Source organism: Neofelis nebulosa, chromosome 12 (assembly GCF_028018385.1).
Source record: "Neofelis nebulosa isolate mNeoNeb1 chromosome 12, mNeoNeb1.pri, whole genome shotgun sequence".
Taxonomy (NCBI): Eukaryota; Metazoa; Chordata; class Mammalia; order Carnivora; family Felidae; genus Neofelis; species Neofelis nebulosa.
This window is the reverse complement of record NC_080793.1, coordinates 13,105,257-13,108,891: the sequence shown is the minus strand read 5'-3', so window position 1 is coordinate 13,108,891 and position 3,635 is coordinate 13,105,257. Positions and strand designations below refer to the sequence as shown.

Below are 3,635 nucleotides of genomic sequence, written 5' to 3'. Positions count from 1 at the left end.
AAATTCTTGTCCTTAAATCCCTTGCCTTGACTAGTTACACATATGTTTCCACCAAGCCTCCAGATCTTGATTTCTGGGAGATCCAGGGCAGACCACTGAGTTGCCTTATCTTGATCCAATCCATGGAAATAAAGTATTAGCCAAATCACATGTGAGAGGCATGGGGAAGGTTAAGAAATGCCAAAAGACCAAATGGAGACCCTCCACTAGGATTTCTCAAAGCTTACTGATTTAGCCTTGCACCCTAATTTCCTAATCTCAGATTTCTATCATGAACTCCTGGAATCCTCAAGTTAGAATCTAACATGGTTTGACCATCATTCTGATGTTTGAAGGATTCTCCAAAAGGACTGTTGGTTTCTAGGTGGACACATAATATCCGATGTCAGACCATCACTAGCCCATTAGTGGGGCAAACAGTGTGAGTTATTGAGGTTAAAATTCATGTACTGACTAATTCAAAACCATGTTTCCATAATGTGATAGTCACAATGATTTCTCATTCTTTCACATACCCATCTCCACACCTCCCCCCCCCCCCCCCGCTCCACCTATCTCCAGCAAAAGAGAAGGAGAGCATGAAGAAGGATAATCAGAGCAGTGTGTCTGAGTTCCTCCTCCTGGGGCTCCCCATGTGGACAGAGAAGCAAGGCATATACTACACTCTTTTCCTGGCCATGTACCTGACCACAGTGCTGGGGAACCTGCTCATCATGCTGCTTGTCAGGCTGGACTCTCGCCTCCACACCCCCATGTATTTCTTCCTCAGCCACTTGGCCTTCACTGACATCTCTTTCTCATCAGTCACAGCTCCAAAGATGCTCATGAACATGCAAACACAGAGTCAATCCATCTCATATGCTGGATGCATTTCCCAGCTGTATTTCTTCTTATTTTGGGGGGATCTTGACAGCTTCCTTCTCACATCAATGGCATATGACAGGTACGTGGCCATCTGTCACCCCCTCCACTACACCACCATCATGAGTCAGAACTTGTGTTTCCTGCTAGTAATTGTGTCCTGGCTCCTCTCCTGTGCTAGTGCCCTTTTGCACACCCTCCTCCTGACTCGTCTCTCTTTCCGTGGAGACAATGCTCTCCCCCACTTCTTCTGTGACCTCTCTGCCTTACTTAAGCTCTCCAGCTCAGATACCACAGTCAATGAGCTGGTTATCTTCACTGTAGGAGTGGTGGTCATTACCCTGCCATTAATATGCATCCTGGTCTCTTATGGCCACATTGGAGCCACTATCCTGAAGGTCCCCTTGACCAAGGGAATCTGTAAAGCTCTGTCCACATGCGGTTCTCACCTTTCTGTGGTGTCTCTGTACTATGGAGCAATTATTGGACTGTACTTCTTTCCTTCATCCGATAACTCCAATGACAAGGATGTCATTGTGGCTGTATTGTACACTCTGGTCACTCCCATGCTAAATCCCTTTATCTACAGTCTGAGAAATCGAGATATGAAAGGAGCGCTAGGACATCTACTCAATAAAGGACTATTTTCACCATGTTGAGCACTGTTTTTCCTACTAATTGGATATAAGCATGCAATGTGAATATCCTTTCTTCTCTGAATAGTTGCTTTTTAGTGAATCTTGATGTGGCACTTTCTTCAGCCTCTTTTTCAGCATCGACTTAGTTTTCTTCTCTGTTTAGTTTCTTTGTTCATTTCAGAGTCATAGGAAAAAAACATATCTACATGACCATCTTTTCTTAAATGTGTTTTTTTCTTCTTTTTCATATGGTATCCCCTGATCTACACTCATTTTAAATGTTTATGCAGTTGTAGCTTTCATTCTTTTTACTTTTTATTTTTAAAAATAATTTACAAACTTTATATAGCAAAGATTTTCCCTTCTCAAGATAACAAAATTATTCCTTCTGGCAATTTCATGATTTTGTTTTTGGATTTAATTTTGTAATACATTTGAAATTCACTATGAATGACATTAATTAGAAATTGAGTTTTAGTTTTGTTACCAATTTTTTATCAGTTGTCAAAATTTTGGTTTTCAATTATGCTTATAGAGTGATGGTAACATAATACATCACCGTTTTTTTTTTCCTTAAGTTGAGTGGAACTAGTCACAAATTGAAATGAACTGTTTTTTTGTAAAAGGCAAAAAAAAAAAAAAGTCTAGAAAGGTCTGGTACAGGCCCCCGATGGTGAATTCAAACTTGATGGGAGCTGTCTGTGTCTTGGGATGGCCAATTAGGAGTGAAATGTGCTAGTGAGAGTAGAGATTTTGAAGTGGTTTTCCAAGTGACCATGTGACTATGACAACCAGTCCAGTGTAAGAGAGTTCAGCCTTCCAAGATATGGGACTAAGAATTCCTAGGAGGAATATCAAAAACCTAGACATGAAGTGAACTTAGACAGTACTGCATCCAAACATATCTGAATTTTTTAAAAAGCACACCCTTGTGCCATGTACATAAATATAGTGTCCTATGTTTCCATCTGAAATGTTGATGTTGCTTTCAGTCCTTGAGAAACTACCTCTGCTCAAGGCAGATATAACTAAGTTCATTGCTACAAACTGATAACTGTGGCAAATACTTCCATATTTAGTATTTCATTTAATCCTGGTAATTGGTATAAAAGAGGGAATTCATATTAAGACAGGCTTAGTAAGTAGCCCAGTGCCACTCAATTAGCAATGTTTAGTAGAAGTGATACTTAAAATGCTCTATGTGTGAGGTCCATCCTGAGTTCTTAAGTCATTTGAATATTTTTCAAACTTGAGTAACATTTTTACCCATTTTACTGTAAATTTTATTTCAACTTTAAAAAATGTTGAAATAGCATACAAAAAAGCATATATATATATATATATATATATATATATATATATATAGTTTGGATATGTATGTACATAAACATGGTATGTTGTATGTGTGAATATGTGGGTATGTGTCTATATATACGTATAATCACACCTTAAAGAATATGAAAAGAAACATTCATGTAACAATCTCTAGGCTTAGGTGGTAGAAAACTAACAATTTGTTGAAGTCCCTTGTCTCGTCTGCAACTGTATCTTCCTGTCCTGTTTAAACTGCCTAATACTTTTTACATAATACCCATTAAGTATGTATACATATGTATATGCATAGAACTATGTCTTAATGTTCATAGTGTTTTGTTGTAGTATTAGGACTATGGATGATTATTATTTTCTTCTTTATATTTTTCAGTGTTGTTTTAATTTTTGATGGCATGTATTAGTTTTACAACTGGAAAAATATTCTTTTCATTTTGGAAAAAAACATAATTTTTAACTTCCAGGAAAAAAGGAAGTATCCCATATTTTTAATATTTCAATATTTCCTACTTTTATTTAAAGAAGACATCCACTGTATGTTAACTAATTTGAATTTAAATAAATAAATTTAAAAAAAATAAAGAAGACATCCAGATGGCTCACAGATGCATGAAAAGATGCTCAACATCACTCATCAGCAGAGAAGTACAAATCTAAACTATGATAAGATACTACCTCACACTTGTCAGAATGGCTAAAATTAACAGTACAAGAAACACCAGGTGTTGGCAAGGATGTGGAGACAGGGGAACTCTCTTGCACTGTTGGTGGGAATGCAAACTGGTGCAACCACTCTAGAGAAGA

The 3,635-nt window shown here is 37.4% G+C and overlaps 1 protein-coding gene across 1 annotated transcript; it reads left to right on the top strand.

Moving 5' to 3' along the window:
• Nucleotides 1–563: 563 nt before the first annotated feature.
• Nucleotides 564–1,520, top strand: LOC131490961 (olfactory receptor 1J21-like). Its single transcript, XM_058693358.1, has one exon. It carries the CDS (start codon nt 579–581, stop codon nt 1,518–1,520), a length of 942 nt encoding a protein of 313 aa, XP_058549341.1. The 5' UTR covers nt 564–578.
• Nucleotides 1,521–3,635: the final 2,115 nt, after the last annotated feature.

Excerpts from the sequence above, each read along its gene's own strand:
- LOC131490961 (XM_058693358.1), top strand. The coding sequence starts at position 579 with ATGAAGAAGGATAATCAGAGCAGTGTGTCTGAGTTCCTCCTCCTGGGG.